The sequence below is a fragment of the Borostomias antarcticus genome, assembly GCF_949987555.1.
Source record: "Borostomias antarcticus genome assembly, chromosome: 11".
NCBI classification, from domain to species: Eukaryota; Metazoa; Chordata; class Actinopteri; order Stomiiformes; family Stomiidae; genus Borostomias; species Borostomias antarcticus.
Genome location: NC_140244.1, coordinates 9547087 through 9567200, shown reverse-complemented (window position 1 = coordinate 9567200; position 20114 = coordinate 9547087). Strand labels below are relative to the sequence as shown.

The following is a 20114-nucleotide window of genomic DNA, read 5'->3' as shown; positions in this document are numbered from 1 at the left end:
CACATCGTTGGTTTGAGCAGATATAAGGAGAAGATTTGGCGAGCTGATTTACTTCTTCTGTTGGTGAACCACTCTGTGTTTTACTTTGAGGTCCGTTTGCAATCGTATTGTTTTCTTAATAAATCTGACTGAACCTATTTTTGAGCGAACCTGGGCTTTGGCAAATACTTCATTTTTATCAACTACAATACGGACCCGGGTTAGGGTGAGGGGTAGGGGGTACTGGGCCCAGGCCTAAAGCCGGAAGTGGACTGTTGTATGTCTGTGTGTACGTGTGTGTGTGTTAACTAATTTGTTACGACATCTGCAGCAGACACAGGGGTATCTATCGGTCTCAGGGTGGTCTGCTGGTGACAGAGGCCATGAGCCATGTCTCTCCTATGATGCTTTTTTAGCCTCTCTTACTCTGAAATGTCATTTAATGTAATGTACTGCTTTATAAATGTTCTTAGCCGGTAGACAAACATACTCCTGGAGCTTGCTCGATCGCCTTGTTGAGAGGGGTCAGGGAAGAATTTTTACAGCTCACTTATCTGGCCCCCGGGTGATTACTGTTTTTTTGCTTCCCTCTGGAATATGTAGAGAGTGGGTCGTACAGTATGCCCACCTCCCTTGTTCTCTGTAAAGCGCATTGTGTTGCCTCTGGGTATGAAATGCGCTATACAAATAAAGCTTTGATTGATTGATTGACTGGTTCAATAGTATAATTCATACCTTTCGTACTACAGTATGATTCCTCAGCCTGTGTAATGGTGGTTGTAGAATTATTACATGTACTAGTGTTAGTATAAGTATTAGTAGTAGTAGTACTGTAGTAGTAGTAGTAGTAGTAGTAGTAGTAGTAGTAGTAGTATAGCAGTATAGTGAGATGCCACAGTCTGCATAATAGTGGTTGCAGAATACTACATGTACAGTAGTAGAGTAGTATTAATAGTAGTGTTACATGCATCCACTTACCTATCTGAGACCACCCCCTAGACAGTTAAGAGAGCCCCGAGTGAAAAGTAATAGAATAGCCTAGGATTTATGCTACTTTTGGTTATTATTTAAGTTAACATTGAAATCCCACTGTATAAGTATTGTATACTGTATATATCAGAAAAGTCAGGAATTCATCGGCTAATGCTTGTTGCAGAATTTGATAATTGATAATGGTTGTAATGCTGATGGCATTGGGGGTGTGGTCTGCCTCTGTAATGCTGATGGCGTTGGGGGTGTGGTCTGCCTCTGGTGCGTAGAGCAAACTGGAAAGGACTCTTGAGATAGAGCCCAGAGACAGAGAGACAGCCCACAGTGTTCTGGTCCTGCTCACAGCCTGGACCCTTACCCCTGGATCCTAAGCTCCAGTGCCCCCGGATGCTCATCCCTGCCCCTGGACTCTTACGCCCTTTTTCCCCCCAGCTCACCCCCTTGTTCCGGTCCGGACCCTCTCCCCTGCCCTGGAACTCTGGTTCACCCCGATCACCCCCTATTCCTGGGCTGGGCCCCTGCCTCTGACCCTCAGCTCCTGTGACCCCTGGACCCTCCTGGACTCTGAGCCCCTGCCCCCCCCCCCCCCCCCCCCCCCCAGAGACTTTTGCACACACTTGTCACCATGTTGTTTGCCTGCACTTATACCACTATGTCATGTTGATGTTCCTGGCGTGTATTGTCTTGTGTTGGTGGTCTTGTCTTCCTGGTGTTTTAGTGTCTCTCTGCCCAGCTCTAGCCACCAGTCCCTCACTAGTCCCACTTCACTCTGTTTCCTTCCTAGCCCCCTTAGGTTCTAGCCCCCTTCTCCCCTAGTTCTAGTCCCACTTGTGTTAGGTTCCCCTCTCTAGTTCCCACCCTCTAGTTCTGTTCCCACTTTAGTTTCTAGCCCAGTCCCATTCCAGTCCCAGTCTCATTTCTGTTCCCTTCCCTTGTGTCCTAGTTTCCTCTGTCCTTGCATTGGTGTCTTGTTTGGAACCCCTCCATGTCCTTGTCTGGGTGATTGTTTACACCTGTCTCATTATGACTTGTTGCACACCTGTACGTTGTTCCTTGATTGTTCTCCCAGAGTATATATGCCCTCCTGTTTCCTTTGTTCTCTGTCGGTTCATTGTCAATGTTTGGCGTTGCTCCTGGTGTTCCTGTATTTCCCTGCCAGTTTTTTTTTTATTAAACCCTTTTGAACTTGCACTGCCTGCCTTCATCCTGCATCTTGGGTCCTACCTCCACCACTCAACCCCAACACACGGAACTCAGTTGAACGCTGAGGACAGAAAGACGCCAGAAATGCTCGAGAGGGGTGAGCATGGCGACGGAGTAATCTTCCTGGAGGAAACAACCCTTTTAATCATTGTTGATGCAGCAAGCGGCCAATCGACCGGTGAGCCAGACTATTAAGGAAAAGACTGAATCAAAAAACTGAATCAACTCAAACTGAGTGACAGCACACGCCTGGTGTCTGTCAGCTGGGGAGAGAAAGCAGGGACCAGGGACGACGCAGCGGTCCGGAGCTAGGAGAGTCAGCGCTGTGGGTAAAGGTAGGCCTGTTGTTCACTATCATCTCTGCCACAAGCAAGCCAGTGCCATTTGTATAGGTCTGGCCCAGGGAGGAATACAGGAGAGGGATTTAGCTGTTTGCGACCAATCAACCCCTTTGACAACGAGGCCATTTTAACAGCTTTAGGCTTGCTAACTCTCCCCGCACGGGTCACGTAGTAGTAGTAGTAGTAGTAGTAGTACCTGTCATAGTACAGAGAGATACCACACCCTGTGTAATAGTGGTTGTAGAAGTACTACACATAGTAGTAGTAGTTTAGTAGTATTCATCATCATCATCAACATTTATTTTACTAGGCAAGTTAATTAAGAGCAACTCTTATTTTTCTCGTATTACCTGTCGTAGTGCAGTGAGATGCCACAGCCTGCGTAATGGCGGCTGTAGAAGCGGTTCTCCAGGTCGATGGATGTCTCACCAATGAGATCATCAGAGCCCAGTATGTTGTGGTCATACACAGAGACGATCAGCTCTGTCTCCAGTGGGAACGACACGTTCATCTCAAACACCCTGCAGTGACGGAGATGCACACACACAGATTCAAATTTTATTCGTCGCGTGCAAATGGCACTGTGTACATTGTACAGTCACTGTAAATGGTGCTGGCGGCTCCGTGATGTGCTTTAATTAAAAGTGACACAATTTACAAATTACACAAAGCTATACAAATAAAGATACTGGCACACATACACATTAGTTCGAGGTTTTATTGTCCCCTTAGGGAAACTGGTGTGCTGCACGAACACATCACACAGATAGTACAATAAAGGCTAACTAAAAATAAAAGGAACAAGAAAACATCATCAACATTTAGGAGGCACCATATATAAGAGCGCTCAGACCAGCTGGATATTGTCGCCCCAGAGGAAGAGAAAATATTTCATTACTTATTAAGGAGTCTGATGGCCTGTGGGATGAAAGATAACTTGCTTCTATTGGTTCTAGAAAAAGGAGCACCGAATCGGCTCCCAGACGGCAGCAACTCAAAAGACGAGGCAAGAGGGCATCTCTCATTGCTCACAATGTTGTTTGCACAAACACACATAAATGCACACACATGCACACACACATTATCATTACACACAATAGTAGTCAGAGTGACCCTCCATGGTGTAGTGTAATGTAGTGAGGTACTCACTCTCCAAACATGGGATTGGGCTGTTTGGGGATGTAGCGGTCTTTGGTGTCCTGCTTCTGTTGACCCACCTTCACAACCAGGTAGGGGTCAGCTTTGCCGCTGGGGTCTGTTGGGGTCAGGTTGGTGGCCTGTGTGTGTGTGTGTGTGGGGGGGGGGGGGGGGATCAGTCAATATGATTTTGGGACACACATAAATACATGCAGACACACACACACGCACAGACACACACGCGCGTACCTTCACTACGTATACCCTCATGAGAACCTTAATGGGGCCGTTCCTGGGGATTCCGTTGGTGATCTGACAGTCAGCATCCTCCTCCTCACGTGAGATGGGGTAGATCAGGAATGACCCCTAGGGAAACCAACCCACAGCATTCACTAAGCACTGGCACAACCAACACACAAACTACACTCAACAATGGCATAATCTTCACTTACACAACCAATAGACCTACACAACGTCAACATTTGTGCGACCTTCACATTGTTAACTAACCCTACCTCCCCCTGAAACACAGGGGGCCTTTCCTAACATGGTGGGTGCCAGCAGATGTAGATAAACGGTTCTCAGTGTGTCACCTTGTATTTGCCCATAATCCTGTCTTCTTCATCCTCTTCGTCATCTTCTGCACTGGCCTTGCCCTTCTGGAGGGGGAAGATGTGGAGCCAGTCCATGAACTGGCTGAACTCATTCTCCAGCTCAGTGTTGTACAGCTGTGGACACACACGTACACACACACACACACACACACACACACGCACACTTGTAGAAAAGATTCACACACCCTCCCACTCTCTTTCCTTGTGTGCGTGATGTGAAATGTAAATGTGTGCCTTTGTTAACTGTGTCATGTCAAGTCAAGCCTTCATTTCCTTGTTGTCCCTTTCATCCTAGTCTTGTACTCTTGGTCCAGTGTTCCTTGCTTTAACTCATGTTTGTTTATCCTTTTGACACTACTTGTTGTAACCTTTTTTTTGTCCTGCATCCATTGTACCACAACCCCTGTGACAGCCCTGGTTGATAAAACCGACACGCACGATCTCCGTGGCGGCCCTGGCGAATAAAACAAATGGATACCTGGACGGTTGGTATCTTCTTGCGTTTGGGTTTGGGAGGTTCAACCTCCACCGGAACCGGTTCAAGATCCTCCTCTGCCTCCAGAGTCAGACCGTCCATACTCATGTCACCTCCATCTGCAGAGCAGAGTTACATGTTTGGGTATAGTATGTATTATTGGGTTAGTAAGTCTTAATTATTAATTAGTAAGTAAGTTATTTATTTAGTTAGGGCTAGTGTGCTAGTGTTAGGGTAAAGATTTACACAAAACAGCAAATGAAATTATGTCTGCACATACGTCTGCTCATTAAATAATAATGTAAAATGGGCTTTTACATAGAAAGGTTTGAGTTCCTCTGTCGTCTGTAGTGTTGTTAGCTGAGCAAATCATAAATGCTTGCTAAAGTTAGTTGCAATATCAGCAGCAAGCATAGGCAACTACTTCAAATGATTAACGATGTATTTATTAAATTGTTGTTCAGGGTGTTAGGGTTACTCCGTGTTTGTTAGAGTTAGTTAAGTGATAAACTGTCCAACGTGAATGACCTGCTTCCTGTTGCTCTTTAAGCTGCGCCTCCTCCTTCTCAGCCTGGAACACAGGAAACACCAACATCAGAACAAGCCAATCACAGCCCTCGCTTATTCACCTTTGGAACCAGCTATAGGTAGACGCAAACCACCTAGAGGTTTGATTGAGCTCATCCATAGTGGAGACTCAGCAAAGATCCTGATTGGCTCAACCTGTAGTTTCGCCAGCTCCTCCACTGATGCGTAGTACTTCGACCACCAATCAAGTTCCTCCTTATCAGGGACATCCTCCTCCAACTCCTCCTTCTTGAGCTTCTTAAATGGCACCTGGAGAGGAGACACAAGACAACAGAGATTAGGAGAAGAGAAGAGGTCCAGGAGAAAAGGGTTAGGAGAGGAGGGGACGAAGGAAGGATAAAGGGATGATGAGTAGGGGTTAGGAGAGGAGGGGACAAAGGAAGGATAAAGGGATGATGATCAGGGGTTAGGAGAGGAGGGGACAAAGGAAGGAAAGAGGGATGATGAGCAGGGGTTAGGAGAGGAGGGGACGAAGGAAGGATAAAGGGATGATGAGTAGGGGTTAGGAGAGGAGGGGACAAAGGAAGGATAAAGGGATGATGAGCAGAACAGGAAAACAGCAAGGAGACAGGGAGAGGAGGGAAAAGAGAAGAATGCTGACCAGGTTGAGGGGATTGATGGGAATCTTGGACATCTTAATGGGCAGGCTTCCCAGGAGCATGGTCCTCATTGTGATCAGGGGGATGGCCTTCTGCTGACGGGGCTGCCTCGCTGTGGGGGGGGGGGATTTTTAATAATAACCTTTAAATAATGAACCATGTAATGATGAACTGTTTAATTTCATAATAACCATTGGCTAATGAAACCCACTTCCAAACCCACTTCCTACAACTAAAAGTGTGAAAAAGTAGACAGTAGTATGATACTGTTACATGCACGCATTTAGCCTATCTGAGACCACCCCTGGTCAGAGTAGGAGCACCTGAGTGGTCTCAGGAAATATAATAGAAAAGCCAAGGATTTAGGTTTGTTTAGGTTAACATTGAAATCCCACAGTCCATCCATCCATCGTCATCCGCTTATCCAGGGTCGGGTCGCGGAGGCAGCAGTTCCAGCAGGGGGCCCCAGACATCCCTTTCCCTGGCAGCATCAACCAGCTCTGCCTGGGGGATCTTTAGCCGCTCACAGGCCAGTGCGGAGATGTACTGTAATCCCGCCACCTGGTCCTGGGTTTAAGCGACTGCAGAACTGCACCAGCTGCTCCGATTCTCCATCCAAACTCTCTCTCCATGGTTCCCTCACTCGTGAACAAGACCCCCAGATACTTGAACTCCTTCACTTGGGGTAAGGACTCATTTCCTACTCGGAGCGGACAGACCACCGGTTTCCTGCTGAGAACCATGGCCTCAGATTTAGAAGTGCTGATTCTCATCGCAGCCGCTTCACACTCAGTTGCGAACCTATCCAGAGAGTGCTAGAGATCACAGGCCGATGATGCCATCAGGACCACATCATCTGCAAACAGCAGCAGCAGCAATCCCACAGTATAAGTGTAAATATAATTGTCTATTAATGGGTCCTGTATTAGTAATGCTGGTGACTCTGGGGAGTATTGAATGTATGGATGTAGCCTACCTGTGCCTTTAAGAGCTGTGAGTGGGGGGGTGGACTTGTGAGGCGCAAGACATGAACAAGAGTGAGTGAGACTCAGACGGTAGTTGAGACGGAGGAAGAGTGAGTGAGACTCAGACGGTAGAGAGACGGTAGTTGAGACGGGGGAATCGGTTAGCTGTGTTTCGCGAGGGAATGATGGGAGTGAGCTCACCTGGAAAACGCGCCTTGGATTCACTTGGAAAACACTCACAGAGACTCACCATTGTTTTGAGGCACGTTTCCGTACTATTGACTTATAGGACCTGTTTTTAACCCAACTGAACGTGCTGGAAGGGAGGTTGGTTCTGGCCGAGGAGGACACTAGCTAGCCAGGAGATCTGTGTCTCTTCACGGTATTACCGGCAAAATGGAGGGTTTTCTAATGTAATGTTGACAGGGAGGAGGATACTGGGTGGTTGTTGATCCAGATCAATCCCTATGACAACAGAGCCAGAAGCCTTGTGTTGGGTTGTTGTGAGCAGGTGAACCTCCCCAGCCACCTGTCACGTTATAATCTTAACTCTGCTCCATCCTTACCGAGGGGGCGTGTCTGTGTCTTACCTGGCCTCTTAGGCTCCTCCTCCTCCTCCTCCTCCCAGTCTTCCAGGTTCTTTGGGGCGAATGCCATGGGGCACTGGACCACGTGTGTCCCCACAAGCACCATCCTGCCGAATGCCCGCTGCTCCAGCACGAAGATGGTGAGGGGCGGGTGCAGGTATGCGTGCTCTGGCAGCTCCTGATTGGACCAGGGACAGGGAGAAGAAGACAAACATCAGCCTACTATCCAATCACAGAAAGAGCTGCAGTGCAGCGGTACTGATTGGACAAAAGACAGGAACAGGAAGTAAAGAGAAATACACAGTATGGGATAAGAACTGTATACTCTTTATTAGCAAATTAACCAAAATAAATCTGCAGGGTTGGCGAAGGTATGTGTCAAAGTATTTCTTAACTCTATATGTTGTTTTTGGCGTTGATATTGCATGTTTGGTATTCCATCTCGTTGTTCGTACAGTTTCATTTGCCATTCCCAATGAATGAATGGGGAATATATACATTTTATCGGCCAGATTCTACCCCAATGCATTGTGTTGCCCCAACCATAGTTGGCTTCAAGAATGTCCCCCAATGTTGGGGTACGTTGTAACACCAGTGTTCAGTTCAGTCTCCTCAGAGGTGGTGGTCCAGTAAAGGCCAGGAGGTTCTCACCACGTGGAAATGTTTGACGACCTCTTTGAAGTTGGGCATGACCTTGTAGCTTTCCATCTCCTCCGACTCCAGCGTATGACCGGCACATTCCACCCTCACCTGGGGCCGCTCCACCTCGAACAGGTTGACCCTGCGCAGATCCCTCAGGCCCCAGAACAACACCTGGACACACGCAACAAGTACACGTTTACACAAGCGCACCAATATTGACACATGCAGATACACATATACGTACATACAGTACGCACGCTAATTACATACACACACAAAGACGCACGTGATAACTGATGCCGCACGTATATACCCACTCTCATCACTCCCTCCCTCCCTCCCTCCCTCCCTCCCTCCCTCCCTCCCTCCATCCCTCACCTCTATCCTGAAGGTCTTGAGGACTGGCCGGACCCCGTCAGGGATAACGTACATCCGCTCCTCCTGCAGGTAGTTGGGCTCCTGGGGGTCCACGTCCGCGGGCAGGGACGGCTAGTGTGGAGTTGGGGGGGAGGACCTTTATTTTTCCGTCTTCAGAAGAGATACGGTATCTGAATCTAGTCTAATAATACGGACCTCTCCAAAGCAGGTGTAGTCCAGTTCTATGAGCTCGAAAGCTCCCAGTAGCTCCCCGGCGTTGGACCTGCCTCTGGTGATGCTGAAGAACTTCAGTCTGGGCTTCTTGTAGGGCTCCTCTACAAACTTCAGCTCAGGCTCCACAAACGCCCGGCCTAGAGACTCGGGTTTGCCCTGCCACGCACGCACGCACGCACACACACGCACAGACACGCACGCACACACACACACACACACACACGCACACAGAGTTATCATAGAGTGTTAGGGTCAGGGTTAGGGTTGTGTTTTAGGAGTGAACATGATAACAGAAGGTTACCATAGTGTCGTAGTCGAAGAGATTGATGATGAGGACTGGGGGGTCATCTCTTAGATTCTCTTTGCTACCCTCCATCAGGATCCTGTCAAACAGCAGGAGCTCACACCATGTTGGGGACAGAGTCTGGAACAGCACCTGTACACACACACACACACAGACACACACACACACACACACACACACACATTCATATACTATTAAATACATACTGTAAACAGTATAACAGACACACAGTATTGACACACACACACACACACACACACACACACACACAGGTGAGAGTAATAGAGTTTGACTCACTCGTGAGACCTGGCACTGTGTGGAAAACACCACCTTGGCGAAGGGGTCCGATAAGCCTGTGTCATCAGCAGCGACGAGACCCCGCGCCTGGTAGACATGGCACCGCAGCTGAAAGTAACGGCTGTCTGGAGACACAGCGCCCACAGACACATTGGAGACACGGCAGAGTACAGTACTGACAGTAGAGAGACAGTAGAGAGACAGTACAGACAGTAGAGAGACAGTAGAGAGACAGTAGAGAGACAGTACAGAAAGAAGAGAGACAGTACAAACAGTAGAGGGACAGTAGAGACAGTAGAGAGACAGTAGAGACAGTAGAGAGACAGTAGAGACAGTAAACACATACTTAGAAAACAGAGAAAGAAGACAAACCGTATGGATACTGAGGAACAATTATAAAATACACAATAGAGTGTGGAGAGGGGGGGCAAACCATAGAGTAGACACAGTAGAGACATGCTAGAGACTTTAGACGGACAGTAGAGAGACTGTTGAGAGAGTGGAGAAGGAAGACAAGTTGTAGAGACACAGTAGAGTCAGATCAGAGAAAGTAGAGACACAGACACGTTGACACATACTGGACAGAGACAGTAGAGACATACTGAAGATATAGTTGAGCTACTGTACATTCTCACCCTGGCCAGTCAGAGAGATGGGAGGCATGTTAAGAGGCACCGGCACACCAGCTTGCATCTCCTCACAGACGGGTAGGAACTCATCTGGTAGACTGGTCGTACAGTTCTTGGCATACTTGATGATGCCCAGCCACAGGTACACCTCAAGCTTGGCAAAGATCTCCCCTACTGGGCCCCCGGGGGTCTACACACACACACACACACACACACACACACACACACACACACACACACACACACACACACACACACACACACACACACACAATGTGGCACCTAGATTGTGGAACGCTCTTCCTCAGGATTTGAGAGCTGCAGCCTCTCTGGACGTTTTCAATAAGCAGTTAAAGATGCTTCTGTTTAGACAGGCGTTTGTCGAATCAATTTGACTGTATGTCTATGACTGTTGTCCTGTTTCCTGTGTTTTAATTTGATTGACTCTTTGTATGCATTTTAACCTGTGTGAAGCACTTTGTGAGTCCTCTCTGTGAGAAGTGCTATACAAATAAAATGTACTTCATAGTTAGGAGAAGGTTCTTTTTCGACAACCTGGACCTTATTTACGGCATATTATAAGACGTTTGACTCACCGAGATAACTTTGGTGTAATTCGGAGGCCTGTAGAAGAAATTTTAAATCAAGCGCGAGCCAAGTCCGACAGACGGGGAACCGAGAATGCAGCTTCTAAAAAATGTATTTTCTGCCGCGAAACGGTTGTTTTCATCAATCTATTTTTATGAATCGCTAGTTGTGCTTCCATAGAGCGAGGGCCTGTTGTGGTTTTCACATGCCTCTGTAATATGATCTTTAGAAACGTCTTTAGAAACTAAATAAAGCTTCCCCACTTGCTCCAGCACGCATGCGCAGACTGGCTATTCTCCGTCTGTAGGCTACACTCGCGGCTCACATTCTCTACGCTTCTACAGGCCTCCGAATTACACCAAAGTTATCTAGTAGTAGTAGTAGTAGTAGTAGTAGTAGTAGTAGTAGTAGTAGTACTAGTACTAGTACTAGTAGTAGTAGTAGTAGTAGGTAGTAGCAGTAGCAGTAGCAGTAGCAGTAGCAGTAGTAGTAATAGTAGTAGTAGTAGTAGTAGTAGTAGTAGTAGTAGAACCTTCATGTAGATGGTGGAGAGTTTGCCACAGTCCTTGCCTCTCTGCTCCTCCACCAGGGAAAAGAGGATGGAGTAGGAGGGGATCCGACAGTAAGCCAGCCTCCGGCCTCCACTCAGCAGCCACAGGAACACATCTGGGAGGGTGCTCTGGGGCTGGGGGAGGAGAGGGGGAGGAGGAGGGGAGAAGAGGGGGAGGAGGAGGGGGGGGAGAGGGGAAGGAGGAGGGGAGAAGAGGGGGAGGAGGAGGGGGGGGAGAGGGGGAGGAGGAGGGGAGAAGAGAAGAGGGGGAGGAGGAGGGGGGAGGAGGAGGGGGGGAGGAGGAGGGAGGGAGAAGAGGGGGAGGAGGGAGGGAGAAGAGGGGGAGGAGAAGGGGGGGAGGGAGAAGAGGGGGAGGAGGAGGGGGGCATCAGTAAATGACAGAGAGAGGCCTGGTTTCCACAGTGTCCATCGCGTGACTCCCACCTCTTTGGCCAGTAGGCGGAGCTTCTTGAGGATCTTGCGCGTGGCTACCAGCTTCTCTGGCATTGTTCGACGGGTCATCCTCTTCTTGGCCCGCAGTGCAGCCTTGACCAGCATCACCTGGATACACACACACACACACACACACACACACACACACACACACACACACACAGGAACACACACAGACACAAAGAAACTCAGTAAAAAGGACCTGATGACTTCACTGGCTTCACTGGCTTCACATTACAACAGCCACAACGAGACTAGTTTTTGATTTGTTGATTTGTTGAATCTTGAAAACGCCAGTTTTAGAACTCTCAACTCAAGTAGTTGCAAAACAATGTTCATTCATTCTAAACACCGCTTAAAACCATCTCTGGCTGTTGTATAGTCATGAGTTGTGATATTCTGAGAAGTGAGGCTGGAGGATGGGACTCACGATATTCTTCTTGAGGAACTCGCGGCGGTGTTTGTCCAGGGTGTTGGGCCTGTAGGCACCCCTCTTGTCTGAGTTGGAGTTGTACTGTCTAGACATTCACATCCAGATTCACAGTCAGAATTCTGATCCATAGTCAAATTTATTCATTACATTTATTTATTAAAAGGATCCCCATTAGCTGCCACCTAGGTGACGAGCTAGTCTTCCTGGGGTCCAAACATGTAAGAACGAAACATAACATACAACATTAACATAAATGCATATACATTAACGGATTAGCCTACTTACATTACATTTACATTAGCAGATTATACATTATACATTATCTAACAAGTAGCATAGGTTACAGTTTCAAATTCAACAAATTCAACTTCCAAATTCAGATTTCAATATTACAGTACATGCAGATTTACATTCAAATACCATTACAGACTGACTCGGTAATGTGAGTCTCTGTATTCAGACTGAGTTTGTGGTGGTCAGACTTCGATGACTCACTTGCAGCTGGCCACAAACTCCATGAGGACCTCCACCAGTCGCTCCATCACTTTGCTCCGGGGTCTCTTCAGGAGGGCCTCCACCTGCTCCAACCCTATCTCCTGAGGACACACACACACACACACACACACACAAACACACACACAACGCTACTGTACATTGGTACCGCCAACTTTTCCATGCCATTTCCTGAGACAAGACGACAGGAAATCTACAGCTATGTCAGAAAGAGTACACACACGCACGCACGCGCGCACACACACATACACACACACACACACACACACACACACACATACCCAGCCTCATCCCCAGTCTCAGATCAACTCAGTCACATTGGCTACCTCTACCCTCCTCTGCACATGGCACACAGTAAGCAGAGAGGTCTGGACAGAAGGACCGGTAGACTCACCTATAGACACGCAGACATATTGACCTACATCTATACAAACACACAGACAGCATAGACAGACAGACAGATGTCAAGATGGGCGGGGTAGACAGACAGACAGACAGGCAGGCATAGACAGAGAGACGTCCAGACAGACAGATTTACCAGCCTGTCGGCTATCTTGTGTAGCCAGGTAGATCTGTAATAGCGGAAGTTGTGGTCTTCGAAGAAGCACCAGAGGTAGAGACAGGGCTTCTCTCGAACCAGGGGCACGCATCGGTACGACCTGGAGAGGAGGGCGCAGTGTCACTGGTGTCAGCGATATTAACGACGGTGGTGCTGGGACTAGTTACAGAGAACTGGTAGTAGTCTAGACTTACTTGTCAAACTCGGTGGGCTGCGGTCTTCTGGGCGCGGTGACAGACCTGTCTAGAGGTCCGGGGTTTAAGGGCTGTCCTCTGTCCAGCTCCTCCTCAGACTCCAGCAGAGCCTGGCCTTCATCGCTTAGATCATCCATATTCAAACTCACCTCATCCATACCCCCACTCATCCCCCCCCTGCTCCCACTGAGACTCTGCCTACTCCGGTTGAGCTCCTCCCTGCTCCCAGTTAGCTCCTCCCTGCTCCTGCTAAGCTCCTCCCTGCTCCTACTAAGCTCCTCCCTGCTCCTACTAAGCTCCTCCCTGCTACCACTAAGCTCCTCCCTGCTACCACTCTTCTTGGGGTTCTGCACTTCTACCACCTTCCCATAATTCCCTGTTGACAACAAAAGAAACACAGAGAAGCCTATAAACATCTAATCTTTTGTCAATTTCTTTGTAAGTATGAATTTGATCTGCACAGAGCAGACAATGCTTGCTGGGTGAACAACAACATAAGACATTGACCTGAGTCCCAGAAATGTACTGTAGATGTTTTACCTATGGACAGCTCAAAGGTGATTGGCTTGCTCCCTATGACGGGGTCCATCATAGTGACTTCAAAGAAGGAGGCGAATAACAGAAACTCATCCTTTTCTCCCACAAAGCCCTGCAGGACAGAACAGATCGGACAGGAGCCCCGTCACCTTGTTCCCTAGCATGTGACCTTGCCTCCTCGCTATGCAGATACACTCCCAGTGGCTTCAAATGTTTGAAGGGGAGGAAACCAAAGCCTGAAGGTCAGAGCTGCTTCCTAGAGCATCCCAGGGTGTTCCATGTGATTCAAGAAGAACAAGGAGCTCAGTGATGCTGATCAAAGACAGTTTAACACGGCTCTGCATCAGTAAACTTATGATTCCCTGTTGAATTAATGACTTAATCATCACATGATATTATATCAACATTTAAAGAATGCAATTCTCTTTTCAAAGAAATTGAATTGTATTATCATATACTGTACCCTGACATTGGCACAGACACAACTGCAGTCTAGAGGGAATGAAACCTTTGTGACACTTACAGTAAGTAAGTTGAGAGGGTGGGACGCTTGGACATAGTTGGCGACTTCAGTCCATTAATTTGGGGACTAATCTACCATCTCTTACAGTATTTTTGTGCTGATGATGCTATGGATAGGGTTTCCAGGACTTGTGGGTAAGGTAGTTGCTGCTGACCTCAGGCAGGGGGTGGACTTCCTCCACCTCCACAGTGACCACCTCCGGCACCTCTGTCCCCGCCTCCCCTGACTCGCCTGTGGCGCTGGAGCCGCCTACAAAACAACAGTAAACAACAATAAACCAACAACCTCGCACGCAAGCTACACACGAGCTAAAAGCGCATCCGCGCCGGTTACCTTCCTGCTTCTTCTCCTTGGACTTCTTGCTCTTCTTCTTCAGGCGGCCGAGTGCTCCCTTTAATCCGGAGGAGGAGCTGGTATCAGCGGCAGGGTTGGGGGAGGAGTAGACCTCCACGCTGAGAGCCAATAGGAGGCGGCCGCGGTAGAAGATGCCGTCGCCGAGCCCCTCGTTCATGGCCCGGTGGACGTCCCTCAGGGTGGAGTTCCGGGGAGAACCGTACAGGTTGACCCAGGAGGGGCCGAAGGTCGGGTCGAACCCTAGAGAAAGAGAGAGCGGGCGAGAGAGACAGAGGAAGAGAGAGAGGAAGAGAGACAGGAAGAGAGTTGAAGTTTTAACATACCTATATTGTTATAGGCTGGTATCTCACCGCATCTAGTGACAGTCCTTTACTTGTGGCAGTCTTTTACAGACATAGCCAATCATCTTGAATCAAAACAACATACAAAAACAAGGAAATGCATGTAAATATAAATAAACTCAATCTGTCACCAAGACAGACAGTAAGAAAGTTCAGAGTATTATTGCTGTGAGAATTAATGCGCTCTTAGCCTCGATTTGTTTTGATCTTAGTGCATCTTGCAATCGGAGGGGAGGAGTTGGAATTCCTTAATGAGTGAGTGAGTGAGTGAGTGAGTGAGTGAGTGAGTGAGTGAGTGAGTGAGTGAGTGAGTGAGTGAGTGAGTGAGTCCATTCCTTAGTGAGTGAGTGAGAACCAATCCTGAGTGAGTGAACTAGACTGTACCATTCCTGGTTGGGTCGGAGATCTGTTGCAGGTCCAGGAAGTGTGTTGCCACAGCGACGTCGCCAATGTTGGCATCATCGAGGATCTGAATTTTGATTCGTCGAGCAAGGGGCGGGAACTGCTCAATGAAGGAGATCTGCTCGTTCCATGTGGGGGTGTTGGTTCCTGTTGCTACAGAGGTCTCACCCTGGAAAATAGACACAGACACAGACACACACAAACACACACACACACACACACACACACACACACACACACACACACACACACACATACACACACAACCACAGTTAGATCTCGTCTCCTCTCTTCCCAAGTCTCCCAGGCAAGGAGCAGGAGAGGATTTTATAAGTACTGATATGGAGTGAGTGTCTGTGTGTGTGTGTGTGTGTGTGTGTGTGTGTGTGTGTGTGTGTGACTGGTAATGGCAGTGTGCAAATACAGAGACCAAACCCCAGTAAATAAACATTGGCAGTGTTTTGTTAGAGGATGTTGGGACAGAAGAGAATAGGGAAGAGGGTGTGTGTGTGTGTGTGTGTGTGTGTGTGTGTGTGTGTGTGTGTGTGTGTGTTTGTATGCACGTGTGTGTGTATGCGTGTGTGTGTGTATGCGCGTGTGTATGCGTGTGTGTGTGTGTGTGTGTGTGTGTGTGTGTGTGTATGCGTGTGTCTGTGTCTGTGTGCGTGTGTGTGTGTATGTGTCTTTGTGGGGGCGCATGTAGTGTATACATCCCTACCTGCTGTCCAGCGAAGGTGACCTGGACGTAGGGGTCTATGAAGATGTTCCTGTCCATCATCTTGGAGAACCCGCCCAGGAACCCGGAGCTCATGCTGGGCAAACCCTCGGCCCGGTACACCTTCACCAGGAACCGCGCCCACGGGCGCTCCGCGGGCATCCCCCTGGGCAGCAGCAGATTCCTACACACACACACACACACACACACAAGTGCACACACAATCAGAAAAGACAGAGACATGCAAAGATGTCATGTGTCAGTTCAGAGAACTGACGGACCGGAGAGCAGTGGTCTTGTGTTCAGGCCATACTTGTCCAGGTCGTCGTTCTTGGCGTTGGCAGGAGGCAGGCTGAGTTCATCCCCCTTCATCACCACGCTGATACTGGCTTTGACGTAACCCTTGATCCCTGACCTGGTGTCCGCTGGGTCCGTCAGCGGGGCCCACTTCTGATGGAACCTGTGGTCTGGAGGAGGAGAGGAGGACAGAGAGATGGAGATTTTTTTTTTTTTATACCTTTATTTAACCAGGTTAAAAACTCATTGAAATTAAAATCTCTTTTACAAGAGAATCCGGCCAAGAGAGGCAGCAACACAGTTTCCTGAAAAAAATAAAGGTTACGATACACAACTAAACATAAAGGTTACGATACACAATGACAACAAAAAACAACAATAACAACCGCTACAACAATGACAACAAATGTTAACAAGACTAGCTCAAAGCGCAAAATCAGTAATAGTTCATATGACGATCAGTTAACAATTACAACTACCAATAGATTCGGTTTCTATAGCCTTTACAGCACTTTTGAATTCATTTAGAGTGATTCTGTCCTGGAGTTTAAGCGTGTTTTGTAAAGTGTTCCATGTTGAGGGGGCAGAGTACTAGAAACAGTTAAAAAATTTGACATAAGACCTTCAAACTGGGTAGCCTGTGTTCTGTCTGAGAGGTAAGTAGTTAGGCCTTCCACTGGTCTTTGGGTTAGAATAGAGTGAGCTAGGCTTTCGTGGGGTGTGTAACAGAGAGAGAGAGAGATATTAAGGGAGTACTTCACTACTGTAGTGTGTTCTAGATTTTTATGATGCCCTATTTCCTGTTTTCCCTTGTTTGCTGTAGACTATGATGATGTCACACCCTCTTTACCTGGTTGGCTGTAGACCATGATGATGTCACATCCTGCTTACCTGGTTGGCTGTAGACAGTGCTGATGTCGATCTTGAAGATTCCAATGCGTTTTATCAGGAGGCCCAACAGCCTCTTGTGGACCACCTGGACAGGAAACAGTAATCTGTTAGATAACATGGTTACAGTCACTTGATTACTTTGCAGAACCTCCCTTTTTAACTTAGCTCTCCCAGTGAGACCACCAATCCACACCCAGCCACACCTAACCACACCCAACCACACCCAACCACACCACCTACACACCCCACTATACCATCCACACCTAGCCACACCCAACCACACCTAACCACACCACCTACAGTACACACCCCACCGTACCATCCACACCCAACCACATCCAACCTCACCAAACCACATCCAACCACCCCTATCCACAACCAACTGAATGGCACAACCAATTTCCAAAGCTTTTACAGAAAAATATTAATCAAGTTGTGATCATTGCTGTATGACTTCATGATTATAATAATTATGATTGTCTTGGATCAAATTCAAAGATCAAAAGATAATCAAAACAATTACGCTGGTGGCTATAAGTCTAAGGGGCGAATTCACTAAAGCAAATTGCGCCCGCTAATTGCACCATTACATTGCGCGTCAGTTGCGCCAGCTATGTGCTCCGTTTTAAAAACCTATTCACTAAAGACATTGCGCTAATAATATCCCAGCGCAAACACGCCCATTCGGTGTTTGCGGCTGAGTGCAATTTGCTGCTGATATAGGAAATGACTAAATACTGCGCATACAGCGCATACAACTCGAAAGCATATCATTGGACGATGGCAGACAGAAAAAGAAAGATACGATTTTCAGACAGCGAACTTGAAGGCCTCACGGGCGAGGTTCAAAAACATGTCTCACAGCTTTCCGCAAAAAATATCACGACTGCAGCAAAAAATCATATTTGGGGTTTAATTTCCCAATCAGTCAGTGCCATTTGTGTGTGTAAACGCGGAAGACTGCAAACGGAGGTGGAATAATTTGAAAAGACGAACATAGGAAAAATTGTCATTTTATGTTATGCAAGTTGCAGCACGATCATCTGGCATACTTTTGGGGGAGAGTATAACATTGCCCCACCGGTACGATCTAGGCATCTAAACGGCCTTTCAGGATTCCAAATGTGCACTCAATCACACCGCGCGTCCTGATGTGAGCCCAGTTGTACGCCGCCTCTCCAACGTTGGAAGGATTACGCACGGGAGTCATCATCCATGGCTGAAGATGATACCTGCCGTCACCTATGATACAAAGCAAAATATTTTCAAGACCATTCAAATAAAAAAAATATTGTGTAGGCTATGTTTTTATTTATTTATACCTATATCGGCCCCCAGCCGTTCAATGAACAGCTATAGGGAATGCGCAGTTTCGCGTATAGACTATTATACGCACAGTTTCATGCTATGTAGACTATTATAAATAAGTATTATTCATTGGGGGAGCTTGGACTCGCTGGGGACGGGTGGAGAGACGCATAGTCAACTGAGCCTCCCCAGACGCGACTTCATCCTCCAGTTGGCTGAAGAGCTGCGCGCTCTGGTGTCCAAACAGCTACCACGGTGGTTCTAGTGTTAAATCAAAAAGTGACCTTCTTCTAAATATTCTCTCACGAACAACATGCCTGGCATTGCGATGCCGAATTCGCCTCGCAACAATCACTGCTGCCATGATCAGCGAAAAGGCTGGCCGCGACACACCCCTTGCGCTTAAATACCACCACGTCTCTGAAAACGCAATTAATTTCACTTTAACTGCGTGAGGCAATTTGCGCCGATCTTTGTGAATTGGGCGGGTTTTGCAATAATGTTCATTTGCATAGAAAGGGGAACATTCTCCGCCCATATTACCTAATTTAAATATGAGCTAATAACACCGAGCAGAGAAACGCAATGACGAACGCAACGCAGTTAACACCGTATTTCACCCTTTGCGAGGGCTTTGTGAATAGCAAACATAATTTTTGACTTATTTGCACAGGCTTTGCGTCAGGAAAAGCTGCGCAATCCTTTAGTGAATTCGCCCCTAAGTGTGTTGTCCTGGGGCCCTCAATCTCAAATTTAGTTATCTTAGTCACATCTTAGTTACTCTGTCAAAAAACGTGTTTTTAAAGACTGTTTGGCTCTGCTATAGCAACTCTAAAATTTGGTTTCAGGGAATTACATCAGAATATTAAGAGAGATTTTACAAAATAAAATTTGGAGCTGATAGTGCCTCCTTTCAGAGAGGCGTGGCCACACCTGGTAAACAGTGTGACAGTGAGAGAAAGACAGACAGGGACAGACAGACAGACAGACAGACAGACAGACAGACAGACAGACAGACAGACAGACAGACAGACACCTCACCATTATCTCAATCACTTTATCAAACAAGACATCCTGAGTCTCCTGGAACTCAAAGGTGAAGTTCTGAGGGAGAGGAAGAAAGAGAGGGTTTCAATCCAATTCAATTAAAGTCAATAAAATTCAATTCCAAGTCAAAGCGCCACCTCGTTGTAGAAGGGACAGTTGGTGGTCTTCTGTGTGGACGTGTGTCTCTTCTCTCTGTCCAAACGGATGAACACAGCTGGGTTGATGTTCACACCCACCAGCTTCTGGGCTTCCATTATGTTCAGGTTCACCTGGACACAAAAACACGCGCGCACACACACACACACACAGAAACACACATGCACAAGCATACGGTTGACGGTTTATACAGGTCATCATTCATCTGATAGAGGTCATCGTTCAGCTGATAGAGGTCATCATTCAGCTGATATGGGTCATCATTCATCTGATCAGTGACCAGAGGACTGCTGGACATATAGCACATCTGGT

General features: G+C 47.5%; 1 protein-coding gene across 1 annotated transcript in view; it reads right to left on the bottom strand.

Moving 5' to 3' along the window:
• The window catches only part of fer1l4 (fer-1 like family member 4), a gene marked incomplete at both ends in the record, with an annotated part of 37051 nt that overhangs the window by 9474 nt on the left and 7463 nt on the right, over positions 1–20114 (bottom strand). The window contains 31 exons of the mRNA XM_084446047.1: positions 2864–3034; positions 3663–3790; positions 3900–4016; positions 4244–4378; positions 4743–4858; positions 5259–5310; positions 5463–5576; positions 5923–6038; positions 7482–7656; positions 8130–8291; positions 8499–8609; positions 8694–8867; positions 9013–9147; positions 9313–9437; positions 9948–10131; positions 11062–11214; positions 11524–11640; positions 11963–12050; positions 12461–12561; positions 13017–13137; positions 13232–13346; positions 13503–13607; positions 13772–13880; positions 14446–14540; positions 14625–14885; positions 15371–15557; positions 16107–16287; positions 16417–16570; positions 17292–17376; positions 19641–19703; positions 19784–19915. Coding sequence (XP_084302173.1) covers positions 2864–3034; positions 3663–3790; positions 3900–4016; positions 4244–4378; positions 4743–4858; positions 5259–5310; positions 5463–5576; positions 5923–6038; positions 7482–7656; positions 8130–8291; positions 8499–8609; positions 8694–8867; positions 9013–9147; positions 9313–9437; positions 9948–10131; positions 11062–11214; positions 11524–11640; positions 11963–12050; positions 12461–12561; positions 13017–13137; positions 13232–13346; positions 13503–13607; positions 13772–13880; positions 14446–14540; positions 14625–14885; positions 15371–15557; positions 16107–16287; positions 16417–16570; positions 17292–17376; positions 19641–19703; positions 19784–19915 — 4082 coding nt within the window. The remainder of the gene's footprint in view (positions 1–2863; positions 3035–3662; positions 3791–3899; positions 4017–4243; positions 4379–4742; positions 4859–5258; positions 5311–5462; positions 5577–5922; positions 6039–7481; positions 7657–8129; positions 8292–8498; positions 8610–8693; positions 8868–9012; positions 9148–9312; positions 9438–9947; positions 10132–11061; positions 11215–11523; positions 11641–11962; positions 12051–12460; positions 12562–13016; positions 13138–13231; positions 13347–13502; positions 13608–13771; positions 13881–14445; positions 14541–14624; positions 14886–15370; positions 15558–16106; positions 16288–16416; positions 16571–17291; positions 17377–19640; positions 19704–19783; positions 19916–20114) is intronic.